This window comes from Acomys russatus, chromosome 9 (assembly GCF_903995435.1).
Source record: "Acomys russatus chromosome 9, mAcoRus1.1, whole genome shotgun sequence".
Taxonomy (NCBI): Eukaryota; Metazoa; Chordata; class Mammalia; order Rodentia; family Muridae; genus Acomys; species Acomys russatus.
In genome coordinates, this window is record NC_067145.1 from 59,461,073 (window position 1) to 59,488,029 (window position 26,957).

The following is a 26,957-nucleotide window of genomic DNA, read 5'->3' on the forward strand; positions in this document are numbered from 1 at the left end:
GTTTGCACAGAGCTATTCCTGTTTTGCTAATCTGTACAGATTCAATAAGTAAAAAATGGTGGTCAAGTTCTAACATATCTATTTTTTAGACTCCATTTTTTAGACTTCATAATCTAATGCAAAAAATAAATGGGAAGTGACTGCTGGCCATATTTCAACCAATGATGAAAATATTCCCTCAGCGAAAAGATGCATTTTTTAAAAAGTTTCTGTTCATGAAAGTCATGCACAAGATAGGTTTTCAACAGATTGTGAATGCAAAATATTGAAAGAATGATGTTAGCTCTCCTTTACATTTTTTTCTGGTCTTGAATTAACAGACAGAGAACTTGTTGACTGTGACTCAAAGGTTTGAGCTTTCTGGGTAAAGGGACATTTGCCAAACATCATAATCAAGTTGACGTCCATGTATGAAGATTTTATGAACAATTGTTTTTTTTTCTACTTGGATAGCTATGCTATTTCCCTGTCCTCTTACAACTTATTCTACATGAAAGAGTCTTGAGCTTGAATGTAATACATGCCATAAAATGTCATTGACTTTGTTATTGTAGATGTAAATGCAGAATGACCTTTGTAAATTTTATAGAATTGAAAATAATAATCTCAGAAAAAGAGAGAGAAAGAGGGAGCAACAAGGCATTATATAACCATTGTGATTTCGTTAAAAAAAATTCTGATTTCTTACAAATATAGAATAGTTTCTTTATTTTTGTTTTTTTTAACTGTGTGTGTGTGTGTGTGTGTGTGTGTGTGCGTGTGTGTTTGTACACATGCAAATGCATGTGGATGCTTGCACGAGGAGGCCAGAGATCAACCTTAGTTGCTCTTATCCTCATGTTATTTATCCACATAATTTTTTTTTTTTTACGTAGAATCTTTCACTGGCCTGTAACTCACCACAGGCTAAGTTGGCCTGATAGATCTCTCTGTCTCTGTTTCCTCAGCTCCAAGATTACAAGTGTGTTCAGCCACACCCAATGTTTTCATATGAATTCTAGGGATCCACCTCAGAGTCTCATCTTGTGTAGCAAGCGTTTTAATGACTCCATCATTTGCTCAGTCCTAAAGCACATTTTAAAACATGTATTTAAATATGGGTTATTAAGAGCAAGAATATGATATTTCCAAGTGTAGATATTGGCTTTTCAGGGGAAAGCTACTCTTTACCTATCATGTTTATACTAAGCCATATATACTATTCAAGTGAAATTATTATCTTCAGCGTGTTACCAAGCCTAAAGGAGTTCATGGAGTAGTTTCTTAAGGGCACTTGGCAGGGTCACAGTTGATAGAGCAAAACTGTTTCATGGAGATCCATGAAACACTATATCTTTATTGTATGCAGTAAAGTTAACAGTCTTGTTCGAGGTGCCTAGAAAATATGCAGGGGGAGGGGTGGGGGACAATGTTCTTTCCAAGGTCAGGATTTAAGCCAGTTTTATTGCTATTTTAGCACAATATATCCAAATATGAAAGGAGTGTTAGTGTAGCCACCACAACACATGTTGCTAACTATTCTGGAATGCTTGCTTCTCAGTTGGTAAGAGACTGAGATCAGGGTGACAGGCTCCTTTTTCTTCCTGGGTCCTATCCTCACAAGTTTTCTGTATATCTGTTCTGTCTCAGTTAGGCTCGCGAGTCCTTTGATCAGATCCCTGAAGTGGGGGATAGTATTCAGGACATCCAAGGCCAGTAAAGCAGTGATTGATCTGGGATGAGAATATTTGGGGGTATTCCCTCCATGAGGACTGTTTGGAAGAGACCCAGGAAAATTATAATGAGCTTGTCCCTACCCATACATAGCAACGTCAAGATAGGAGAAGGTGACTCAGTGGAAAGCCATTGTTTGTGTTTGAAACATCTTTCATTAAACAGACACTACTTTTGGTTGCTCCTCTAGGTACCTAAGGATGAAGTTATCAAGGCTACTAAAATAGCTATAGACACTGGATTCCGCCATTTTGATTCGGCTCATTTGTACAAAGTAGAAGAGGAAGTAGGACAGGCCATTAGGAGCAAGATTGCAGATGGCACCGTGAAGAGAGAAGACATATTTTATACTTCAAAGGTATCTTGCACATGGGGTGTTTGTGGGCATATTTGATGTGACTAAGCTAAGGAGGTAGTATGTGTCTGGATCCATACCCGCTTCATACATCGGTTCTCATCGCCACAACTTTTATTCACGCACACAGACACTCATGCATTCAAACTAGGACCAAAAATAGATAAGCTTGTCTTTGTTACCAGTGGGGAGAACACATTTATGACTTTCATGTAAGTATACTGTTTGGAATCTCAAGTCAAAGCAGCGGTTCATCATGCAGTATACAGCCGCACAGAGCTCGACCATGACCCAACAATGACCATTGCTGAGAAACTGAAATAGAATTTGAGATTCAACAGAACCAGGAGCCTGCACGTTATGCCGCTCCCAAGCACCTATACAGGCATGCTGTGAAGCCTCCTTCTAGTTAACTCGGGGAGAGAAATGATGAAAACCAGAGCATTTCCCATCACTGTCACCAGATGTGCTCAGAAGACAGAAGGTCTCGTGAACAAATGGGAGCTCTAAACACAACGCCCTTGAGCACATTAAATTTTGTTGCTGTAGAGGGCGGAGGGGGCTAAAGAGAAAACATTTTGCCCTCAGGCGTTTCTTAGGCAGGTGGAGGCATTCTTCCTGGAAAAGCAAGTCAATTTTATGGGGACAGAGTTCACACAGCAGAATAGTATCTGAACAGGCTACTGTATAGTAAAAGCCATAGCTCTAATCTTAAAAAGAGTAAGAGGCTGTTTATTCTGTATTCTTTTTTTTTTTTTTTTGAGTAACCATGGCTTAGGAGCACAGATTTAGGTTACCTCAAATTCCATATTCCAATGTGGAAGCAGTTTTGTGAATTTAAAAAATATTTTTACAAAACAAAGAATGTCATAGATCAACACACATTCAAAATACATGCTAGGAACACCAGAGAGGCAGATATAGTGAGATAGGGATCTTTTCTCTAGGCCTAAGCACTGTCTGTTCTTACAGAGGTCCTGAGTTCAAATCCCAGCAACCACATGGTGGCTCACAATCTTCTATAATGTGATCTAACGCCCTCTTCTGGCGTGCAGGTGAACACAAAGGCAGAGCACTGTATACTTAATAAATAGATTATAAAAATCTTTAAAAAATTAAAAAATTTATATGTTCTCAAAAGTTTTTTTTTTTTTTTTTAAATCTATTAGTCACAGATGTTAGTTCTCTCACAGAGGTGGACAAGACGTAGCTGTTACAGAAGGTTGGACTAAGAAAGGATAATTAACTTTTGGACCTGTAGTACCTGCCTCTACAAAGTTCTAAGCAGTGAAGCAGTCTCTGAGGACATAATTTCGTTCCTGGAATTTTTGTTTTCAAAAAGCATACTAAAGTGTTTTCAGTTAAGCTTAGCACATGTTGACATGCTTCCAAAAAGGTTTTCCTATAACCTTCAGATATGTATATTGAATGAATTCTAGCTTTTCCCTGTGTATTGGACTGGATGAGTGATTTAGAGCAATCTTGTGTATTACTTTGAAAACTGAGCATTTTTATTAGAGAAAACAATTCTTACTCTGTTTAAAAAAATAATTACTTCGCTTTACTTCCTAACTGTAGTTTCCTCCATTGTCTCTTCCTGGTCCCTGCCTTCCTCTTCCTCACTTCCTCCCCCTTGTTCCTCAGAGAAGGAGAGCCCTTGAGCCCCCTCCCCCAGCTCAAGTCACATCAGGAGTGATTGGGTCCTCTTCTCCTGTGGCCTTCTAGCAAGGCAGCCCCGCCAGAGAGGAAGTGATCAAGAAGCAGGCAACAGAGTCCATGTCAGAGGCAGCCCTTTCTCCCCTTACTGCAGGACCCACAGGAAGCCTGAGCTGTTCTTGGGTACATCTGTTTAGGGGACTGAGGTCCAGTCCAAGCATGGTCCTTGGTTGGCACTTCAGACTCCACTGGCCCCTCTGGGCCCTGATTAGTTGGCTCTGTTTGTCTTCCTGTGGCGCTCCTATCACTTCCAGGTCCTTTATGCCCCCCCTCTCCCACCAATTTTTCAGAATACTCTCTAGCTTTGCCCAATGTTTGCCTGTGAGTCTCAGCATCTGTTTCAAAGTACTGCTGGGTGGAGCCTCTCAGAAGACAGCTATGCTAGGCTCCTGTCTGTAAGCATAGCAGAATGTCATTAAGTGTCAGTGGCTGCCTCTCTCTTATGAGGTGAGTCTTAAGTTGGGCCAGCAATTGGATGGACATTCCTTCAGTCTGTGCTCCATCTTTATCTTTGCATATCTTGGAGGCAGGGTAAATTTTGGGTTGAAGTTCTTGTGGGTGGGTTGGTGTTCCCCTCCCTCCAGTAGGTATCCTGTTTAGGTAGAGCGTGTCCCCACACATGAATGTGCTCACTTGTAAGTAGAATTTAGCCATTTAGTACTGGATAAACATTCTCTAATTCACAGGCCCCGTGCAGATGAGCAACAAGGGAGGAGGCTTAACCCTCACACAGAAGGGGGAGAGAATAGGCAGAGGTGGTGGTCGAAGAGAGGGAAGAAGGTAGGAGAGGGAGCACAGAGAGAAATAAGGCTGAAGATCAGACCTGGGGAGAGTCAGGTAGGAGGACAGAGGGCCTGCAGAGATAAGAGAAGCCATGGACTGAGGCTTCTCTGTGACAAGATGGAGACCTAAGACAGGGTAGGTTCTGGGAGGATGTGGGAGTGACTCTAGCTGAGACTCCTGGTAGCAGAAGTCATGGAGACTGAATGGGACAACTCTTTCCCTTAAACATTCTATTCCTTGTTCAATGGATAAGCTGACAATAACCAAATATATAATGATGTCCAAGTGACCCAGCTTAGTGGCAGGACATTGGATTGCACATGCAATATGAACTTTACTTAATTGTGAAAGACCAATGCAAAAAAAGAAAAGCAGAGAGTGTGTTTACAAATGTAAGAAGAGTCTTTGTGTTAGATAGAGCAGTCCATCAAAAGTGGATGGGCTCTGAGTTTAATGTTTTCTTCTTTAACTTTGGCAGCTTTGGAGCACTTTCCATCGACCGGAATTGGTCCGGTCTTGCTTAGAGATGACCTTGAAGGCCACACAGCTGGACTATGTTGATCTTTATGTTATACATTTCCCAATGGCTCTGCAGGTGAGCAGTTGCTGCTTTAAAAATCACTTCACTACTTATGCCAGCATAACTGACAGTTATATGGCAACTTAAGATTTGTATTCTTGAGTGAATATATAGATTATCACTCTGATGAAAATCCTAAATAATAATTCCTAAGTCCCATTTCATAGAGTTCTTTTTGAAGCCTTGAAACTGTGATTCCTGCTTGTGAAAGAAAATAATTTAACTTTCTTCCTCATTAGAAACTTGGAAAAAGCCCAATAGCCACATTCAAGGCATAGTTCTTGTTTGGTCCCTGTTTGTTTGTTTCTTTGTTGGTTGGTTGGTATAGTGTGTGTGTGTGTGTGTGTGTGTGTGTGTGTGTGTGTGTGTGGTGTATGAGTTACTGTACATGCAAGTGCATATGTGTGTGGTTGCATATTACATGTGTGTGCTTATGCATATGAAGAACAGAACACAGCCACTAGTGTTCTTTAGATGCCACCCACAATTTATTTGAGACAAAGTCTTTCACTGGCCTAGAATTATGAATAGATGACCCACTAGGCCATCTCTTTAGTCCCCCTTAGTGTTTTGAAGGTATTTACATGTAGTTTTAAATCACTGCTATACGTATACTTCACAATGAGATTACATCATCTCTCATAACTGTGCTCTGAAAGTAGATCTGGTGGTCCTCACCCTGGGTGGGTGACCTAGTTAGTTTTAGTTGTTAATTTGACAGGGCCCAAAGTCATCTGAGGGATCCTCAGTTGGGGAATTACTCACATCAGATTTGCTTGTGGCTATGTCTTTGAGAAATAATCTTGATTATGCATTGATCTGAGAAGGCCCATCCCACTGTGGGGGGTGTGGTCCCTTCTGAGAGTGCTGGCTGATGATTGAGGGAGGGAGTGAACCTGTAAGCAGAATTCTTCCATGTTTTCTGCTTCAGTTTCTTTTTGAGTGCCTGCTCTGACTTCCCTCAATGATGGATTGTGATCTGGAAGTGAAGACATTAAATCAAACCTTTCCTCTCCAGTTGTTTTTAGTTATGATGTTTATCACAGAAACACAAAACAAAGTAGAACATGTGGTTCTCATCCTATGTGCTCTTGAATATTTGATGAGTATTATCTCATTTGATGACTCCTTGGTGGGGTTTTGTAAATGGCACTTGGCCATAAATAACTGTGTTATGCACTTGCTATAACATTACCAAACCAGAAGCCAGTTTGTGCAATGGAGGCTATTAAGTTACATAATTGGGATGTCCAAGCCATAATTATATTTAATGACATGAAGTACCATCAGCTTCGGAAATATTTTCTCCATCTCTTTTTTTTTTTTTTTTTTTTTTTTTTTTATTAATTTATTCTTGTTACATCTCAATGTTTATCCCATCCCTTGTATCCTCCCATTCCTCCCCCCCCCCATTTTCCCATTATTCCCCTCCCCTATGACTGTTCCTGAGGGGGATTACGTCCCCCTATATATTCTCATAGGGTATCAAGTCTCTTCTTGGCTACTTGCTGTCCTTCCTCTGAGTGCCACCAGGTCTCCCCCTCCAGGGGACATGGTCAAATGTGAGGCACCAGAGTATGTGAGAAAGTCGTATCACACTCTCCACTCAACTGTGGAGAATATTCTGACCATTGGCTAGATCTGGGAAGGGGTTTAAAGTTTACCTCCTGTATTGTCCTTGGCTGGTGCCTTAGTTTGAGCGGGACCCCTGGGCCCAAATCTGCCTATCATATTGTTCTACTTGTAGATTTCTAGGACCCTCTGGATCCTTTTATTTTGCTGTTCTCCCATGCGTCTCTCATTTAGAGTCCCAATAGGATGCCTTCCCCTCTGTCCCAGTTTCCTGGTAAGTGAAGGCTTTCGTGGGACATGCCCCTTGGGCTAGTATGCAGATATAAGTGAGTATATACCATTTGATTCTTTCTGCTTCTGGGTTAACTCACTCATTATGATCATTTCTAGTTCAATCCATTTATCCACAAATTTCGGGAATTCCTTGTTTTTAATAGCTGAGTAGTATTCCATAGTGTATATGTACCACAGTTTCTTTATCCACTCTTCTACTGAGGGACACTTAGGCTGTTTCCATGTTCTGGCTATTATGAATAAGGCTGCTATGAACATGGTTGAGCAAATTTTCTTGTTGTGTGCTGGAGCATCTTCTGGGTATATTCCAAGGAGTGGAATAGCTGGGTCTTGAGGAAGCCCTATTCCCATTTTTCTGAGATAGCACCAGATAGATTTCCAAAGTGGCTGTACTAGTTTGCATTCCCACCAGCAATGAAGGAGTGTTCCTCTCTCCCCACATCCTCGCCAGCATGTGGTGTCGCTTGAATTTTTGATCTTAGCCATTCTGATGGGTGTAAGATGGAATCTCAGAGTTGTTTTGATTTGCATTTCCCTGATGACTAAGGAGGTTGAGCATTTCTTTAAGTGTTTCTCAGCCATTTGATACTCCTCTGTTGAGAATTCTCTGTTTAGTTCCAAGCCCCATTTCTCAATTGGGTTATTCGGTTTGGTGGTGTTTAATTTCTTGAGTTCTTTATATATTTTGGATATTAGACCTTTGTCAGATGTAGGGTTGGTGAAGATTTTTTCCCAGTCTGTAGGCTGTCGCTTTGTTCTCTTGACAGTGTCTCCTGCCTTACAGAAGCTTCTCAGCCTCATGAGGTCCCATTTATTAATGGTTGACATTAAGGCCTGGGCCGTTGGTGTTCTGTTCAGGAAGTTGTCTCCTGTGCCAATATGTTCCAGGCTCTTTCCCACTTTTTCTTCTAAGTGAGTTAGTGTCTCTGGTTTTATGTTGAGGTCTTTAATCCACTTGGATTTGAGTTTTGTGCAAGGTGACAAATATGGGTCCAGTTTCATTTTTTTACACATAGACCTCCAGTTAGACCAGCACCATTTGTTGAAGATGCTATCCTTTTTCCATTGAATGGATTTGGCTTCTTTGTCAAAAATCAAGTGACCATATTTGTGTGGATTCATATCTGGGTCTTCGATTCGATTCCACTGATCAACCAGCCTGTTGCTGTGCCAGTACCATGCTGTTTTAAGTACTATTGCTTTATAGTACAGTTTGAGATCAGGTATGGAGATTCCTCCGGAGCATCTTTTATTGTACAAGATTGTTTTAGCTATTCTGGGTTTTTTGTTTTTCCATATGAAGTTCAGAATTGAACTTTCAATGTCTTTAAAAAATTGTGTAGTTATTTTGATAGGGATTGCATTGAATCTGTAGATTGCTTTTGGTAGGATGGCCATTTTTACTATGTTAATTCTCCCAATCCATGAGCAAGGAAGATCACGCCATCTTCTCAGGTCATCTTCAATCTCTTTCTTCAGAGTTTTGAAATTTTTTTCATACAAGTCCTTCACTTGCTTAGTTAGGGTAACTCCTAGATATTTTATATTGCTTGTGGCTAATGTGAAGGGTGTGGTTTTCCTAATTTCTTCCTCTGTAAGCTTGTCATTTGTGTATAGGAAGGCTACAGACTTTTTTGAGTTAATTTTGTATCCAGCCAATTTGCTGAAGGTGTTTATCAGCTTTAGGAGTTCTCTGGTGGAGTTTTGAGGGTCACTTATGTACACTATCATATCATCTGCAAAGAGGGATAATTTGACTTCCTCCTTTCCCATTTGGATACCCTTGATCTCCTTTTGTTGTCTTATTGCTCTGGCTAGAACTTCGAGTACTATATTGAAGAGATATGGAGAGAGTGGGCAGCCTTGCCTTGTTCCCGATTTGAGAGGAATTTCCTTGAGTATCTCACCATTTACTTTGATTTTGGCTATTGGCTTGCTGTATATAGCCTTTATTATGTTGAGGAAAGTGCCTTGTATCCCCGATCTCTCTAAAACTTTAAACATGAATGGGTGTTGAATTTTATCAAATGCTTTCTCTGCATCCAAGGAGCTGATCATGTGGTTTTTTATTTTCAGTTTGTTTATATGATGGATTACATTGATGGATTTCCGTATATTAAACCATCCCTGCATGCCTGGAATGAAGCCTACTTGGTCATGATGAATGATATCTTTGATGTGCTCCTGTATTCGTTTTGCAAGTATTTTATTTAGTATTTTTGCATCTATGTTCATAAGAGAAATTGGTCTGAAATTCTCTTTCTTTGTTGAGTCTTTGTGAGGTTTAGGTATCAATGAGACTATGGCCTCATAGAATGAAGTTGGTAATTTTCCATCCATTTCTATCTTTTGGAGTAGCTTGAAGAGTATCGGTATTAGCTCGCCCTTAAAGGTCTGGTAGAATTCTGCACTGAAACCATCTGGCCCTGGGCTTTTTTTGGTTGGGAGACCATCGATGATTGCTTCTATTTCTGTAGGGGAAATGGGACTATTTAACTTGTTTATTTGTTCTTCACTCAACTTTGGCAAGTGAACTTGATCAAGAAAATCGTCCATTTCCCTTAGATTTTCAAATTTTGTGGCGTATATGCCTTCAAAGTAGGATCTTATGATTCTTTGAATTTCTTCAGTGTCTGTTGTTATGTCTCCCTTTTCATTTCTGATTTTGTTGATTTCAATACTGTCTCTCTGCCTTTTAGTTAGTTTGGCTAATGGTCTGTCTATCTTGTTGATTTTCTCAAAGAACCAGCTTTTGGTTTTGTTGATTCTTTGGACTGTTTTCTTAGTTTCTAATTTGTTAATTTCAGCCCTGAGTTTGATAATTTCCAGGCGTCTACTCCTCTTGGGTGTTTCTGCTTCTTTTTTTTCTAGGGCTTCCAGTTGTGTTGTTAAGATGCTTATGTGCGATGTTTCCAATTTCTTTTTAAAGGCACTTAGTGCTATGAATTTTCCTCTTAGCACTGCTTTCAATGTATCCCACAAATTTGGGTATGCTGTTTCTTCATTTTCATTGAATTTCAGAAACTCCTTGATTTCTTTCTTTATTTCTTCCCTGACCCAGGTGTCATTTAGCAGAGAGTTGTTTAGTTTCCACAAACGTGTAGGCTTTTTGTTATTTCTGTTGTTGTTGAATTGCAGCCTAAGAGCATGGTGATCTGATAGGATACAAGGTATTATTTCAATCCTCTTGTATCTGTTGAGGCTTGCTTTGTGACCAACGATGTGATCAATTTTGGAGAAGGTTCCATGGGGTGCAGAGAAGAAGGTGTATTCTTTCTTGTTTGGGTGAAAGGTTCTATAGATATCTGTTAGATCCATTTGACCCATGGCATTGGTTAATGATGTTATTTCTCGGCTTAGTTTCTGTTTCAATGACTTATCCTTCAGTGAGAGTGGGGTGTTGAAGTCTCCCACTATTATTGTGTGGGGATCGATGTGTGGTTTAAGCTTTTTTAGGAGATCTTTTACATATGTGGGTGCCCTTGTATTGGGAGCATAGATGTTCAGAATTGTGATGTCGTCTTGGTTGACTTTACCTTTGATGAGTATGAAGTGTCCTTCCTCATCCCTTTTGATTAATTTTGGTTGAAAGTCTATTTTGTTCGATACTAAAATGGCTACACCTGCTTGCTTCTTGTGACCATTTGCTTGGAATATTTTTTTCCAACCTTTTACCCTGAGGTAATGCCTTTCATTATGGGTGAGATGTGTTTCTTGGATGCAGAAGAATGTTGGGTCTTGTTTATGTACCCATTCGGTTAGTCTGTGTCTTTTTATTGGAGAATTGAGGCCATTGATGTTGAGAGATATTAATGACCAGTGACTGTTAAGAGTCTTAATTTTGATGTTGTTTCCAGTCGAGCGTTTGTGTAGTTGTGTTTTTGCCATGGGATAGTTATCTATTTCCTGGGTAGTTTTGGTTGTAGCTTGACCCTTTGGGATGGAGTTTTCCTTCTAGTACCTTCTGTAAAGCTGGGTTTGTGGATAGGTGCTGTTTGAATTTGTTTTTGTCATGGAATATTTTGTTTTCTCCATCAATGGTTATTGATAATTTTGCTGGGTAAAGTAGTCTGGCCTGGCATCTGTGTTCTCTTAGGGTTTGCAGGATCTCTGTCCAGGCCCTTCTGGCTTTTATGGTCTCTGCTGAGAAGTCAGGTGTAATTCTGATAGGTTTACCATTAAATGTTATTTGGCCCTTTTCCCTTGCAGCTTTTAATATTTTTTCTTTGTTCTGCATGTTTTGTGTTTTGATTATTATGTGGCGGGCAGTTTTTCTTTTCTGGTCAATTCTATTTGGTGTTCTGTAGGCCTCTTGTATGTTTATAGGCATCTCTTTCTTTTCTCCATCTCTTATCTCTACATCTTGGGATAAGATTTTACCCATTATCTCTACCACTGGGATTAGGGATTGTTTTGCTCAAATCTTGTACATAATCCATTATTGCCAGATATGAAGTCTATATAATTATTGGATTTACCAAAAGAGTAGAGGCGTTTTCCTATAGGGAAATATAAAGGCTGAAACAATAACAGAAATCATAGTGAACACCATTAGGACTTGGGAAGAAAGCATTTTCTAGTCATATGGAAAATATTAAAGATTAAAGGACTACTCTTTGTCATTCCAAATGCAAAGTATCTAAAATAATGTCCTACTTACTCAGGAAGGCTTCATGTCCATATGTTGAAGGACTTGGCAATGCGACTAAATGTGGTAACATGACTTCAGTGAGGTCTCTAAAGTCAATAATTCTATTCTAGCCAGGAAATCAGTTTTTTCCACGAGACGAACATGGAAAACTGCTGGTTGACGAAGTGGATCTGTGTGACACATGGGAGGTGAGTCTTTAGAGAAAGGGTACAGAAGGGAACATGGGTGAGGATGACTCAGGTATGACTTCCCCCTGTGAGGATGAAATATACATAGCCTGATCTAGGATTTTGTAGCTTTTAGAAGTGGTGTTTTGATGGAGATGTTGTAGGAATTTATTGTCGAAAAATAATAGGAATGGAGAACTGAGGGCAGTGAGATTGTAATGTCACATATTTCTTAAGGACACAGGACATCTTTTTTTTTTTTTCCTTTCATTTCCTCTGTCAGAGCCAGTAATTCCCCCAGCATGGCCTGAAAACATCCCTTTTAACATTACTTTTTGGAAAACTGCCCAATTTACCCTTCACTATCTCTTTTTCAATAGGCCATGGAGAAGTGTAAGGATGCAGGACTGGCTAAGTCCATCGGGGTGTCCAACTTTAACCGCAGGCAGCTGGAGATGATCCTGAACAAACCGGGGCTCAAGTACAAGCCTGTGTGCAACCAGGTGAGTCTTCTCCTCCTCTTCTTTTATGCCTAAACCTCTCTTCTTGTACCACTGCCTCATATCCATTTGTTGTTTAGTCTGCTCATTTTACCTTCATGGGGCAGAAGCTCTAAGAGTAGACTGTCTCATAGAGGACATAGAAGTCCCTTCATTACAACTCTGCTTGAGAAAGACAGTGGAAAACTTGGGGCTATCACAGGGCTAGTTTTATATATGAGGTAGAACTGGGAAAAACTACCAAAGGAGGTAGCAGTTATAGTGTGACCTCTGAGAAGAAATTGTATTTCCTCTCCATCTGTGAGAAGAGACTGGATGAGGAAAGATGCTGTGGAGGGAATTGTGTACAGGAAGAAAGGTCCTGGAAGGACAGTGTGGGCAGTGGACTCCAATGAGGGAGTCCAGGTATAAGATCAATGGTACAAACATGAATGTTAGATGGCTGTGCCTTTAGTCCCTACACATCTAATTTCAGGTGTGTAAGCCGTAGTAACAGCAACATGGAAATTAGCTGGAAGCGGTAAAATTCATCAGGATTTGTGAGATATCTTGTCTGATTATGATGAAACCATGGTGGGAATTTTGGGCACAGCACTTTGAGCTGACCTTTTGACTGACCACGTCTGTCATAGTCTAATCCTTCCTGCTTTCTAACAGCAAATCAAACATTGAAACACACACACACACACACACACACACACACACACACACACACACACACATCCGCACATATGTGGAGAGGTCAGAGGGTTCTAGGAACTGGCTGGATTTTTCTTTCAACCATGTGGATCACAGGGATTAAAATCAGGCCATCAGGCTTGATGGTGAGTGCTTTCACCTGTTAAGCCATTTCACCAGTCCCTTTTAGTTTTCTTACAGAATATCTGGCTATTTATAATTTTTACACATCAAGATTAAACTTACTTATAAAATAATGTAAACATTAGCAGTCTATCCTTGAATACTAATGTTTTAACTAAAGTGTTACAGTCAAAATCAGCATGAGCAAATGGATTTGTTTTCCCCCTCTATTTACTCTATATTCTGATGGACTTACAGATTCCTAAAACTAATATAGGTCCTCTCACATTGGTGCTTTTGTCTTCACACATGCCATTATGAGCCTTTGGCTAAATCCTTGCTTCTTCTGTGGTTCAGCATCCAAGTTCCTGTTCCCACCTTGGAATCGGCCACCTTTCTGTGTAATGTAAAAGATGATTTACCATTCAAGAACTGGTACATAGAATGAAATATTTTCAGGTGTATTTAAATCAACTTTCTACAAAGAAAGAGTTATTAAATTGTTCTTATTGATACTTAATGTTCCATTTTTCACTTCAAATTTCACATACTTTTAAAAAATTAAAGTTTTTTCATTTTGATGTTTCCCTTTCATAGTAACACAAAGCTTCATATAATCTGATTGTTTTCTATCAGGTAGAATGCCATCTTTATCTCAACCAGAGCAAAATGCTGGACTATTGTAAGTCAAAAGACATCGCTCTTGTTTCCTACTGTACATTGGGGAGTTCTCGAGACGCAACCTGGTAGGTGACAAAGACAACAGTGCATCTTAAACGTCATTGTTGAAATATATTTAGTTCCGTAATGATTCTCTAGAGCTAATTCTCACCTGGCTTAGAGGGGTTAGTCTTTACATTCCTAAGAAGGTCTGAGATGATCTTGGCTCTTCTGGCCCAGGGAGAAGAGTTTTATATCTATGGTCTGGAAGAGATGCCTGTTTGGTAACTTACACAAAGGTAAGTTGAACTTGAGGAGTTCATCATTTTTACCTTCCGTTCCAGGGTGGATCAGAATAGTCCAGTCCTCTTAGATGATCCAGTTCTTTGTACCATTGCAAAAAAGTACAAGAAAACACCAGCGCTGGTTGCTCTTCGTTACCATTTGCAGCGTGGCGTTGTGGTCCTGACCAGGAGCTTCAATGAGAAGCGCATCAGAGAGAACATGCAGGTGATGACAGGGCTGCAGGCCTCGATGCGTCGGTGAAGTGTCTTGTCTTAGTTAGGGCTATTACTGCTGTCATGAATCACCATGACCAAAAGGACTTTGTGAAGGAAAGGTTTATTGGTCACACACTTCCACATCACAGTTCACCATCAGAGAAAGTCAGGACAGGAATTCAAACAGGGCATCAACCAGGGGGCAACACCCGATGCGGAGGCCATGGAGGAACACTACTTTCTGCCTTGCTCCTCATGGTTCTCTCAGCCTGCCTTTTTATAGAGGCCAGGATCACCAGCCCAGGAATGGCATCACTCACAACTGGCTAGGCTGTTGTCCATCAGTCATTCAGTAAGAAAATGCATTACATCTGGATCTTTTGGAGGCATTTTCTCAACTGAAGTTCCCTCCTTTCAGATAACTCTAGCTTGTGTCAAGTTGGCATAAGACTAGCTAGTACATATCCTTAACATGAGTCCTTTGTGATCTCTCAGAGTATTTATGTGCTTAGTTAGCCTCTTTTAAACTACTTATGTATCCATGCATGGTGTGTGTGTGTGTGTGTGTGTATGTGTGCGCGTGCGCGCGTGTGCATGTGCCCCTGCTTGTCCCATGATGAAGGTCAGGTGACAGCTTTTCAGGAGTCAGCTTTTCTTTCCGTTATGGATTCCAGGGATTGAATTCATGTCTTTAGGTTTGCTCTACAAGTACTTGCTGAGCCATTTTGCTGGCTTGGACTGAGTTTTTTCAAGTCTTTGCTGTCCACTCATATTTGCAGGAGAGTGAAGCCTCTACTGATTAGGCTATTGTCTGTACTGTTTTTGTTCTCCTTCATAAGCTTTTATTTTTATTCTTTAGCTAACTAGCTTTGGCTGCATCTTGTTACACAACACAATTGTGGGGTGGAGTATTCTAGACATGTCTGCTATTTCCTTGCACATATAGGGTTATTTTAAAATTCTCTCTCTCTGCCTCTCTCTCTCTCTTTCTCTCTCTCTGTACGAACATGCTCTGGTATGTGTCTGGGTGTCAGACAACTTTGGGTATCAGTAAAAACCAATTACTTTTATATTAAATAACAGGTGGAAAAGAAATAACCCTATGTTCTTATACAAAAAATCGAAACCACACAATTACAAACCAAGGAGAAATTTTAAAAATGGAATTTTAACAGTAGAGTTCAGTAAGATGTGTGGACAGAGACTCTGATCTCACATTAGTAAATGCAATGTACATGGCTGACATTAGCTTAACTGGATGTCTTAGGTAGGTCTCTGTTGCTGGCATGAAACCATGACCAAAAGCAACTTGGGAGAGGAAAGGGTTTCTTTGGCTTACACTTCTACAGCATAGTCCACTATTACATCTAGGTAGTTTTATCAGCTGTTCAGATGCTGATTTTCTGTTGTCTTTGAGCATGCTTTACAGTAGTAGTATAGATTCATAAAATCATTAGTCCACAAATATTGAGAGCTAGTAATGATAATTTTCATGTTTAATCTATCCCTGAACTAGATTAGATCTTGAAGTCAGTTCCTATGTTCTTTGCTGACGACTTCATTAGCATTTGAAAATTTATACACTGAACTGTATAAAACTAAATTTCTTATTGTGCTTGCTAATGGGATGTAGGCGTTTATCCATACATCTTACTAAACTTTATTGTTAAAATTCAGCTTTAGCTCTGTTTTTTTCCCAGTTTTCCCTTGGTTTGTAGCTGTGGAGTTTTAATCTCTTATATGAGTTTTCTTTTTCCACCTATGATTGCTTAATAAACTGAATGTTTTGCTTGATATTTTCAAGAGATTTAGAACATGTTCCCTGTGTTTTCAATATTGCCTCTGCGCCCCTCTGTTGAACTCACTTGGATGTCCTGGACTGGTGATATGTAATATGAAAGTAATAAAATTTCTACTTCTGTGATAGGTTTTTGAATTCCAGTTGACTCCAGAGGACATGAAAGTCCTAGATGGCTTGAACAGAAATTTAAGATACAATCCTGCATATTAGTAAGTAACTTTGATTCCATTTGCTTCCATTTGTTTTCTGGGTAAGCATATAATGTGTTAAAAGTTACCTCAATGTGCAGAAGACAAAGGCCAGTGTGAGTTAGGGATGAGCTACATTGGGCATTCTTACAGACTGTCTCCAGAGCTTTGCTCCATTGGTGGAACCAGGGACAGATTGACTCACATGTGACACTCTGTACTTCTCAATCCACTGAACTTTCTGGATAATACCATGCCTTTGTTGAAATTAAACCTCTGTGTAGGCTTCTGTCTTCTACAGCTATATCATGGGACATATACTTTGCCATATAGCTGAATTAAATGTTTCTGGAAGTAAGTTTAGGACATCTGCTCCCACATAGCTCAGGTTTTTTGTGTTTGTTTTGTTGTTGTTGAGCAGATCAAAGGTAACTTCTTAAATACCATGGTCCTAGTTAGATTCTCTTATCTATTTCATACGGAATTTCTAATTATACCTTGCCAATTGAAGTTTTTTTTAACAGATTCAGGTCTCTTAATTGCTTTTAGTGCACATTTACTCAGAAGTCAAATGCTACATTTGTATAAAAATGAGTTGGACTTGGTGAGGCAAACAGAAACCATTGTTTTACATTTTCAGAAATATAGAGATCTCAATGCAGAGAACAGAGACACCTTAGATTAGTAAGATAAGAAACTGAAGGAAGATCTTAGAGATAGTCTCATTGTTGACAGCAATCTGAAGCCAACAAATAGTCTCTACTCTTCCTTCCCACTGTAAGGCTATGGCAACTGAGAAAAGACATACCCTAAAAGTGAGAGCAGGCATGGTGTGTAACACTTCTGATCATGGAAATTTAAATTTATAATAGACATAATAGAATGGTGTGTGAAATGAGAGTAACCTAATGAAAAATTATATGTGTTCAAAAATAGCAGATACAGCACCAATAATCTTTTTATTAGTATAGAGGAAAGTTAAGACTTAAGTAGGACAATAATGGAAAAATAGAGAAAGTGTCATGCAGAGAGCAATTATTCCTTAAGTGTTTAACTCTAAAGAATGATATTTCTCAGTTTTATTGTGTCACTGGTAAAGTATGAACATCACCAAATTATGAAGTATACTTCTAGAACAAGAAATCCAAAGTTCTTAAATTAGGCACGGTGGTACATGACTATAACCCTAACTTTAGGAGGTGGATGCAGGAGGGTCATAAGTTCAAGATCATTGTCAGCTGTGTAGTGACTGTGAAGCCAGCCTGGGCTATGTGAGATCCTGTTCAAAAAATTGAAAAAAAAAATCAGTTTATAAACTTAACATGTTAAGCACCAGTGTTAGTTAGGGTTACTATTGCTGTGAAGAAACAGTATGACCAAAACAACTTGGGGAGGAAAGGGTTTATTTTACCCACAGTTCCATATAATAGTTTGCTATCAAAAGCAGTGAGAGCAGAAACTCAAGCAGGGCAGGAACCTGGAGGCAGAAGCTGATGTGGAGGCGGTGGAGGCATGGTGCTTACTGGCTTGATTCTCCTACTTTGTTTAGCCTGCTTTCTTATAGAACCCAAGACTACCAGTCCAGGTGGCCCGACCCACAATTGGCTGGGCCCTTCCACATCAATCACTAAATAAGTAAATGCCCTTCAGCCTTGCCTGCACCTGGATCTTATAGAGGCAGTTTCTCAATTAAGGGTGTCTTCTTTCAGATGACTCTGGCTTGTGTCAAGTTGACATTAGACTATCCAGTAGAGTAAGCAAACAGCATTTGGATTGATTAGTAGATAGAAAATGGACTTGTTAGCAGTAACTAGTACACCTTGAACTAACCTTTAGTACTGACCAGCATTTGGACTTATCCTCCTTTAAAACAAAGAAGAATCAATTTCTTATATTAAGCCTTTTTTTTTTTCAAATTGTAGTTTTAATGGACATCCCAATCACCCATTTGCCGATGAATATTAACATGAAGGCCATTGTCAGAATTCCCGCCAGAATATCTGTGTACGCATGGTGATGTGAGAGACATCTTGGCTACTGGTGACTGAACTCATGCCTTCTTATCAGGCCACCTTGTCTGTCAAATCAGCGTCAGCTGGAGCTAAGTCCTCAGAGCTATGAGGGAAGCCATATTTTTATCACACTCTGAAATAGAACATCAAGTTGTTTCTCCTGAAGATTCTTGTGTTTTGAAAGATTCATTCATTTGAGTGTTTTACTTTCAGGAATGTATATCTCATGAATGCCTATGTCCACACAGGGAAGAAAAGGGTGAGAGATCACCTGGAACTGGAGTTACAGTTGGTTGTGAGTCACCATGTGGTGCTGAAAGCCAAACCTGAGTCTTCTGTAAAAGCAGCAAGTGCCTTTAAACACAGATCCATTTCATAGGCCCCATGCTAAAGATTCTTGCCTACTACTCTTCTATGACTTCAATGTTTTTATTTCCTTCTGACACTAACCTGTTTTGCTCAGAAGTCTTGGGAAGGAAGGTGTGTGATGAGGAACAATCATCGTTTTGGGGGGTGGTAGGAGTTGGAAGAATTTTCAGCATTTAGAGAATTAACAGAGGTTATTGATAAGTCAATATTCCTCAAGTCCTTTGAGGAGGAAAAACTACTCTGCAGTTATTCCATTCTTCTTAGTTTGGAGGTGAAACACATTCAGCAGGACTGACCAAGAGACCCAGAGTTCTCACCACAGTCTGAGGATCACAGCTCCAAGAGTCTAGAAAGCAAATTCTCTTTGTGGGAAGGTTGGGAGCTTGGTAAAAAGAGAGCTAGTCTAAAAGAATCATCATGACACATCTGTGGGGAGATAGAGGAGAAAGCTAAACATGTCTCTGTGTAGGAAATATATCAGCATTTAAAAAAATTTACATGTTATAGGTAAAAGGGAACTCTACATATTTTATCCAAGACAGACATTTAGACTTGATATTCACATTTTCAAGAGTTTCAGAAACTGCCTTGTTGAGCTAGGGTAAGAAAAATCAGTCCACATAAGTATAAACTCCATATACATAAAATTTTCTCAGACTTAAGAATTTATTTGTGAAGCTTGACCTGATATGTTTATAGGTAAACAAGTCAGACTTATAAAATATGCAATATATCAAAATTATTAAATTGTATTGTCAAATTAATATTAAAAGGACACATTTGATGAGACAAATTCTTTAAAATTTCAAATATTATCTGAAATACTGTATTTGGATCAGCAGTGTTTTAAAAACTTTTAGTTTTTAGTGATATCTTTTGTACAAAGACTATATTAAAATAAACTAGAGAAGAAAGATAATAGTGTTATGTTTATAGAAGATCCAGAAGAATGTGGAGATAATTTAAATAAATGAAAATATTGTTTACCAAATTTCAAGGATACAGTTGAATTTATATGTTTCATTGATAAATAAGTAAAAAAATTTGAGTTTATCATTATACAACCCTACATACACTTGCTATGTAGACCAGGTTGTCTTGGAACTCAGGAAGATCCACCTACCCCCTAGAATACTGAGATTAAAGCACTATACCTATACCTATATTATGCTACTATACCTATATATTTGAAGAATTATAGAAAAGTGAAAAATTATCAAAAAGCAATAAAATTACTATGTACCTATTAATAATTGTTACAAAATATGAAAAAAAATTTTATGAATGTCAATGAAACTTTCATGTTCTTATTAAGAAATTGAATGAAATACATAAATGCTATAATGGGGAATGTGAAATTTCTTGAAATGTATTAAACAACAGATAAAAACTAGACGTTTAATCATGATAACAGACTCAATGTCAATAGGGGTCAATGAATCTGTTCTAAACCAACCAAAGGCTCTGATACAATATCAAATACATGCTTAGATTTACTCTTTTGTAGGTGGCTAAGAATTTTACATGACAGATTGATAAATCAAAATTAAGTTAAGCATAATTTTAAAAGGTTATGGAGAAGTTTCTATTCTATTTAACAACGCTGACTTTGACCATTATAAAGAGTATACAGAAATTAAATGCATTAGGCATGGAGTGATGTATCATTCCATGTTTTCCATGACCTGTTTCTTCACAGAACTCACATTTAAAAAGTCAAATAGGTAACTCATTCACTTGTAAGTTTAGTCTTGGGGAAGCCTAAACAGGTTTACTCATAGCTTTGTAGCCTACTTGGAAGATTTCAGAACAGTGACAAATCATGTCAATGAAAATACAAAATAAACAAAACCCCAATAGCACCCCAATAGAAAAATGAGTAGCACCTTAAAATAACAACCAAGAGATCCAAGATGGTGGTGCTGATTACACACCATGTCTGATCAGCAGGACAGCAGTGACTGAACGGCATCCTAAGTACCAAACTGAGAGCTACAAAACACCAAGGCCAGTGTTTCCCAAATGAGAGGGGTCCACACTGGGTGGAGCATGGGTGGCTCCAGCCTCTGGCCACCCAACTAATCCACAGAAAGTTCCCTGGGTCCCTGCAGGCTTGTACACACTCTACAAAGTCTAGCCACTCACTTGAATGTGCGAGGCACCTGTGCTCTGTGTGTCAGAATGAACTGGGGGCTACAAAACATCAATATCTGCATCCTCTAGTCCAGAGAAGACCCCATGGTCTAGAACACAAGAGAATGTGACCTCAGGCTATCTGGCCAATCCATGGGAAGTTCCTTGGTCCAGGCAGGCATGAGTGTGGGCTCCAAGGTCTAGCCACATGCCAGCCAGCAGCACACAGCACCTGTACTCTATGTCTCAGACTGAGCTGTGGGCTCTGAAACACTAGTGTCTGAGTCTCTCTGCTAAGAGGAAATACTTCAGAGTGGAACACAGTTAGATCTGACCTCAGGTCACTTGGCTAGTACATTGAAAGTACCCAGGTCTGACCTCAGGTCACCTGCCTGATCCACCTGAAGGGTTTCCTGATCCTGAAAGGTGAGGGGTCTCAATCTATAGCCACTTACCTAGGAGCTGTTCTCAATTGCCAGTGAAAGACACCAGAAACCACCACCCAATGCCAGAGATAGCAAGATGGCTCAAGGACAGCATAAAAACACAAACAACAAATTCTAAAGTAAGATGGCATCTCCAGAACCCCTGTTATCCCAAAGCAATCAGCTCTGGAAACTTTAAAATAAGCAAAACACAAGAAAATGACCTGAAACATTTTGTTATGAAGATGATAATGGAGGAAACAAATAAAATCCATATACAAATACAGGAAGATACAGCAAAACAGATTGAGGCCCTTAGAGAGGCCATGGTAGAGTCCTATAGAGAGGAAATGAAGAAATCACTGGATGAAATCCTGGAAAATGCCAACAATCAGGTGAAAGATATCAATAAAATGGTTCAAGATCTGAAAATGAAAATGGAAACAATGATAAAAATTCAGGGAAGCCTGGAAAGAAAGAACTTAGAGGAGAAAACATGAACTGCAGAGGTAAGTATCACCAACAGAGTACAAGAGATAGAGAAAAGAATCTTAGGTGTAGACAATTGAATGGAAGAATTTGGTGCAAACATCACAGAAAATGTTACTACTAAAAAATTCCTCACAGAAAACATCAAAGAAATCAGGGACATCATGAAAAGATGAAACCTAAGTATAATCACAATTGAGGAAAGAGATGTCTACTTCAAGGCTCAAAAAATATTTTCAACAAAACCATAGAAGAAAATTTCCCCAATTTAAAGAAAGAGATGCCTATAAACATACAAGAGGCATACAGAACACCCAATAGAGTAGAACAGAAAAGAAAATCCTCATGCCACATAATAATCAAAACACTAAATGTACAGAAGAAAAATATTAAAAGCAGCAAGGGAAAAGGGCAAAGAAACATATAATGGCAAAATTATCAGAATCATACCCAACTTTTCACCAGAGACCATAAAATCCAGAGTGGCCTGGGCAGATGTCTGGCATACCATAAGAGACCACAGATGCCAGTCCAGACTACTATACCCAGCAAAACTTTCAATAACTGTAGATGGAGCAAACAAGATATTCCACTACAGAAACCAATTTAAACAGTACCTATCCACAGATCCAGCCCTATATAAGATACTAGAAGGAAAACTCCAATCTAAGGAGGCCAACTACACCCAGGAAAGCACAGGAAATAGATAGCTTCACATTAGTATAACAAAATTAAACAAGCACACAAACACACTACCACAACCAACATCAAAATAAAAGGATCTAACAGTTACTGGTCATTAATCTCTCTTAAAATCAGTGGTCTCAACTTTACAATAAAGAGACACAGACTAACCAAATGGATGGATAAACAGGATACAACATTCTGCTGCATACAAGAAACACAGGTCAGCCACAAAGATAGACATTATCTGAGTGTAATGAGCTAGAAGAAACTAGGCCAAACAAATGGACACAAGAAGCATGCTGTAGTAGCTATTCTAATATCTAGTAAAATAGACTTTCAACCAGAATTAATGAAAAGAGATGCCGAAGGACACGTCATACTCATCAAAAGAAAACTCAACCAAGATGACATCACACTGCTGAACATCTATGCCCCAAACACAAAGGCACCCACATTTGTAAAATAAATATTAATAAAGCTAAAACCACACATTGACCCCACACATTAATAGTTAGAGACTTCAGCACCCCCACTTTCACTAAAGGATAGGCCAACAAAACAGATGCTAAAACTGAGAAACAATGACACTAACCAGTGTCATGAATCAAATGGACCTAGAAGATATCTACAGAACTTTTTACCCAAACACAAAAGACTATACTTTCTTTTCAGCACATCATGGAAATTTCTCCAAAATTACCCATATAGTAGGCCACAAAGCAAGATTCAACATATATAAGAAGACTGAAATAATACCTTGTATCCTATCAGACCACTGTGGACTAAAGTGGGACCTCAACAACAACAGACAGAACAAAAAGCCTAGACAGACATGGAAACTGAACAAATCTCTACTCAATGATAACTGGGTCAGAGAAGAAATAAGGAAATAAATTAGTGACTTCCTAAAATTCAATGAGAATGAAGGTGCTACATATCTAAATTTGTGGTACACAGTGAAAGTAGTGCTAAGATTAAAGTTCATAGCACTAAGTGCCTTCATGAAGAGATTGGAAACATCTTATACAAACAACTTAGTGGAAATCTGGAAGCCCTGGATAAAAAGAAACAGACACACTGAAGAGAGGTAGATGGCTGGAAATAATCAAACTCATGGCTGAAATCAATAAATTAAAAACAAAGAGAACAAAACAATGAATCAATGAAACCAAGAGCTGGTTCTTTGAGAAAATCAAGAAGACAGACTAACCCTTAGTCAAACTAACTAAAAGGCAGAGAGACACTATCCAAATCAATAGATCAGATGGTTTCAGCCAAGAATTCTATCAGACCTTCAAAGAAGAGCTAATATCACCACTCTTCAAACTATTACACAAGATAGGAATGGAAGGAATATTACCAAACTCATTCAACAAGGCCACAGCCACCCTGATACCTAAACCATATAAAGACCCAACAACAAAAAAGAGAATTTCAGACCAATTTCCCTTATGAACATTGATTCAAAAATACTCAATAAAATACAAACTGAATCCAAGAGCACATCAAAAGCATCATTCACCATGACCAAGTTGGCTTCATCCCAGGCAGGCAGGGGTGGTTCAATATATGGAAATCCATCAATGTAATCCACCATATAAACAAAATTAAAGAAAAAAAAACTATCACTATCTTCTTAGATGCTGCAAAAGCATCTGATAAAATCCAATGCCCGTTTATGTTTAAAGTCTGAGAGGAATCTGAGATGTAAAGAACATACTACCTAAACATAGTAAAGGCACTATACTGCAAGCCTATAGCCAAATTAAATGGAGAGAACTTCAAAGAAATTCCACAAAAATCAGGGACAAGATAAGGCTGCCTGCTCTCTCCATATCTTTTAATATAGTACTTGAAGTTCTAGCTAGAGCACTAAGACAACAAAAGGAGATCGAGGGCATTCACATCAGAAAGGAGCAGGTGAAAGTATCACTATTCACAGACCATATGGTTTTATATATATATATATGACAACCAAAATTCCACCAGAAAACTACTCACTTTTAATGGATATTAGCCCAACATGGATGTCCTCTGAGAGACTCTCCCCAAGCAGAGGATTGAGACAGATGCTGGGACTTGCAGTAGGACTCTGGGCAGAGTGATGAGTATGGTATGGAGGAGTTGGGGGGGATGGATAGTCCCAGGGGGTTCAGGAGCCCCACAAAGAGACCACCAAGGCCAGTAGATCTGGACCCAGGGCATCTGCAAAAGTGGATGTACCAACCAAGAACCATGCATGCAGAGAACAAACCCCTGTTCACATCTAGCCAATGGGCAGCTCCTTCTCCACAGCAATGGACAGCTCCTTCTCCACAGCAATGGGCAGCTCCTTCTCCACAGCAATGGGTAGCTCCTTCTCCACAGCAATGGGCAGTTCCTTCTCCACAGCAATGGGCAGCTCCTTCTCCACAGCAATGGGCAGCTCCTTCTCCACAGAAATGGGCAGCTCCTTCTCCACAGCAATGGGCAGCTCCTTCTCCACAACAATGGGCAGCTCCTTCTCCACAGCAATGGGCAGCTCCTTCTCCACAGCAATGGGCAGCTCCTTCTCCACAGCAATGGGCAGCTCCTTCTCCACAGTGTGGGGGAGCAGGGGCTGCCTCTGACTCTGGTGCCCCTGATTTGGTCGCTTTCCATTAGTGGGGAGGCCCTGCGGGCACACAGAGGAAGGGGATGCAGGCTATTAGGATGAGACCTGATATGCTATGGTCATATGGTGGGGCAGGTGACTCCCCTGTCGGAGGTCTAGGGGAGGAAAATAGTTCAGAAGAGGTAAGAGGCTGGGAACAAGAAGATAAAAGCAAGGGGATAGGATGAATAAGTTATAATTAAAATTAATTACAAAAAAGTAAACACACGTACAAATAACAACCAAGGTTGTCCTCTGGCTTCCACACACCCACACATGAACAAGTGCACACATACATGTACAACAAAATTAATTATTCCAGTTAAAGTAAGAGAGGCCAGTGTAACAGGAATACAGGGCAGAGGGTCCTGCATCTTATATTCTTGTGCAGCCATTTTAGGTTTAACTAGAATTTGATCTCCTTGATGAGAAGCTCTGCGAAAAATTATGCAATTCTATTCTCAGAACGTAAGATCACGATGCCCCAGCTACCTCTTCTCAGTTTCTGCTAAACTGCCTCCTTACACAAAGCCTCCAAGCAGCTGCTAAGCAAAAGAAAGAAAGATGCAATTTTTGTCTTTAAAAACCCCTTGCCTTTAATGCTGACCACTACATTTGGGATCTGAATACCTGTATGTAGTCCCAGTCAGCTGGAGTAAAAACTTCAATTGACTATAGACTGTGTCTGAATGGTCTCCTTTGGTGGGTACCCTATAACACCGGAAACATACTACTGTGGCAGTTGCATACTTGGATACTTGCTTCAGATATTAATTAACAAGTTACAGTATAATTAAACATATACTCAGCGGAAAATACCATAATATTTTTCAAAGGTAATAAAGAGTTTTTTAATGTTTCCTATATAGAAAAGATCATAACGCTTATGAAGTATGGAGAAAAGGTATGAAGAATTTCATTACAATAACAGTAGATCCAGGCATGGTGGCACTCACCCATATTTCTAGCACTTGGAAGGCAGAAAGGACAGTCAGGATTTAAAAATCATTCTCAACTTCATCAGTTTCAAGGACAGCCTGTGAGCTCCAGGAGAGCCTGTCTTAATACACACAAAAAAACAAAAGCAAAACAAGAAATAAGCCAGGTGTGACAGGATTTGTGGATGATCCCAGTAGTCAGGAGGCTGAGGCAAGATGGACTGCAAGTTTGATGCTAGCTTAGACTTTATAACTATCCAGCTAAGCTACACACACACACACACACACACACACACACACACACACAATGGAAGTGTTTGTTCATAAAAATATACCACGCAAAAAAGGAACATAAAAATCACATGGGAAAATATTTCAATAAGTATTTGCTGATGCTATAAAGGATTAACATTTATTAATATTTAGAGTATGGGAATGATCATAGAGACTTCAGCATATGTGTGTGTGTGTGTGTGTGTGTGTGTGTGTGTGAATTTATCTTTAATTTTAAAAACAGTGCTACCTATTCCCTAACTTTTAATCTAGTCTAATTTGGTAGTAAAATGTGGAGGATTTCCTGAACAGTCTTGGGGGAAATCATGTATTGCCTTTATTCTCCAGAGAAAATGGGTACATCATAGTTGAAATGGGTCAATATTTCAAGTATGTTTAGGCACAAGTCATGGCCAAATCCCTTTGCACCAATGGTCAACAAAATTAAAAAAAAAAAATCCATGGGTGTCTGCTCAAACTACTGCACCAACCAAGGACAATACATGCAATAAGCATTGAACCCCTATCCAGATCTAGCCAATGGACAGGACATTCTCCACAGTTGTGTGGAGAGTGGGGACTGACTCTGACATGAACTCCAATGACCCATATTTGATCACCTCCCCTTGGTGAGGAGGCCTGGTGGCACTCAGAGGAAGGATAAGCAGGCTACCAGGATGAGACCTGATAGGCTGTGACCATATGGTGGGAAGGAGGT

The 26,957-nt window shown here is 39.4% G+C and overlaps 1 protein-coding gene across 9 annotated transcripts in view; it reads left to right on the forward strand.

Moving 5' to 3' along the window:
• Positions 1-26,957, forward strand: part of LOC127194016 (3-alpha-hydroxysteroid dehydrogenase) — a 1,235,587-nt gene that overhangs the window by 1,009,055 nt on the left and 199,575 nt on the right. For 4 of the 9 annotated variants that reach the window (XM_051151412.1, XM_051151413.1, XM_051151414.1 and 1 more), the window contains 8 exons: positions 1,904-2,071; positions 5,046-5,162; positions 11,775-11,852; positions 12,212-12,334; positions 13,769-13,878; positions 14,137-14,302; positions 16,220-16,302; positions 18,204-18,287. In XM_051151412.1, the coding sequence (XP_051007369.1) occupies positions 1,904-2,071; positions 5,046-5,162; positions 11,775-11,852; positions 12,212-12,334; positions 13,769-13,878; positions 14,137-14,302; positions 16,220-16,302; positions 18,204-18,246 (888 nt within the window). In that variant the 3' untranslated portion in view covers positions 18,247-18,287. Of the gene's footprint in view, positions 1-1,903; positions 2,072-5,045; positions 5,163-11,774; positions 11,853-12,211; positions 12,335-13,768; positions 13,879-14,136; positions 14,303-16,219; positions 16,303-18,203; positions 18,288-26,957 lie in introns of those variants that run through there. The other 5 variants (XM_051151416.1, XM_051151419.1, XM_051151417.1 and 2 more) reach the window with 2 other exon arrangements.